The sequence below is a fragment of the Helobdella robusta genome (genome assembly GCF_000326865.2).
Source record: "Helobdella robusta unplaced genomic scaffold HELROscaffold_15, whole genome shotgun sequence".
Classification (NCBI taxonomy): domain Eukaryota; kingdom Metazoa; phylum Annelida; class Clitellata; order Rhynchobdellida; family Glossiphoniidae; genus Helobdella; species Helobdella robusta.
In genome coordinates this window covers 528,794-530,425 of record NW_008703839.1, presented here as the reverse complement: position 1 = coordinate 530,425, position 1,632 = coordinate 528,794, and the positions used below count along the sequence as shown (strand labels likewise).

Sequence of the window (1,632 nt, the reverse complement as noted above, 5' to 3'; positions counted from 1 at the left end):
AATATGAATGAATGATTGTGATTGATTATCAGAATATCCATTGCAGAGCAGAGTGAGGGATAACAGTGCAAATTGTAATTTTGGAAATTAGTATTAAAAAAGCCCAACGCAACTGAAACACACCAGTAACGTTAGCAATCAAACATTACCAACTTATATTGCTAGTTTTTTAAAGCGAAATTCTTATTTGGTAATAACTCAACTACCGAAGATATGACGATAATCGAAAACTAGACGATATTCTAAAATAGATAAAAAGCTAAATGTTTTTTAAAATTAATTTTTCATTGACGTTTTTGGTTCTATGGATCAAGATTTTTCGCAAAAATTTATTTTAACCAATGTATGAATATATATATATATATATATATATATATATATATATATATATATACATATATATATACATATGAGACTTGCCATATCCATTATATATATCCATGGCGCCAATTTCTTTTGTTTTCTTTCATTGTGTCTCACAATATTTTATAAAAAATTAACGATGGCCGCAATTTATCCCAGCGTCAGTGGTATCTCATCAACCCAGTTAACGGTGTTAATGATAAAAAAAAGGAACTGCATTAGTTTGGGTCAGGAACACGGATTATTGGCACAATTTAGAGTTTGTAATAAATGCGGACATGGGATGGAGATGTCGCTCAAAAAAACTTGAAAGACGGAGTGGTGTGGCGTTGTTTCACCAACAATTGTAGAACAACATTGTCAATCCGGCACGGGAGTTTTTTTTTCAGAAGAGTAAACTTCCGATTGAAAATGTGTCCTGGTAAATGTATTTTAATATAAATTGATATTGATTAACAAAAATAAAATTTTTGGCAACATTCAACAATGTAATTTTTTTAGATGACGTTCTACAGGTTAAACGACATACAACAAACAACTTTTTTAACGCTTTTACAGATATCACAACACTCCATTGGTTGGTTCAATTTTTGCGAGAGCTGTGCTTTTCATGGATGCAAATCTGGGGTTCTGGTCACATAGTTCAGATTGACGAGAAAAAATGGTGCTGCAAAACCTGTTCGCCATAGATGGGTTTTTGGTGGAATTGACCAGGACACCAACGACGCATTCCTAGTTGAGGTTGAGAAAAGAGACGCCGCGACGTTGTTACCCTTAATTCAACGTCATATTTTGCCTGGTAAATTAAAATTAAATTTCATTAATCAAATCTAAAATACATTTTATGTTCATTATGCTTGTTAACAATATGGTCTGATGAATGAAGAGCGTACAATGCCATTGGTAATATTGGCTACCAACATGATACCGTCAACCATTCATGGACGTTTAAGCCTCCTAGCGGTGTACACACGAATAACGTGGAAAACCTTTGGAGGTGCGCCAAAAACAAATTCATAAGAATGAAAGGAACATGTGATAATCCTTTGTCTTTCTATTTGGATAAATTTGTTTAACATAGGAGCATTGCCAGAAAGGAAGATAAGTTTGAAAGGGCGCTCACTCTTATAAGGACATTTTATCCAGTTTGAGAAATGTCCCAACAAAAGGCTCTTTTCAGAGCCACCCAACGGAGAATACTTAAGCTACAAAGGGCTTAAAATGAAATATAAATTAATAGCAAAAAGCCATTGTTATTCCTTATACAAC

At 33.5% G+C, this 1,632-nt stretch overlaps 1 protein-coding gene across 1 annotated transcript; it reads left to right on the top strand.

Annotated features, from left to right (window-relative positions):
• Window positions 1-1,017: 1,017 nt before the first annotated feature.
• On the top strand, window positions 1,018-1,358 carry HELRODRAFT_145703 (hypothetical protein; the record flags this gene model as incomplete). Its single annotated transcript, XM_009015041.1, has 2 exons — window positions 1,018-1,162; window positions 1,252-1,358. Coding segments are annotated over 2 exons (252 nt in total), but the record flags the coding sequence as incomplete, so codon positions are not given.
• Between the last annotated feature and the right edge of the window lie 274 nt (window positions 1,359-1,632).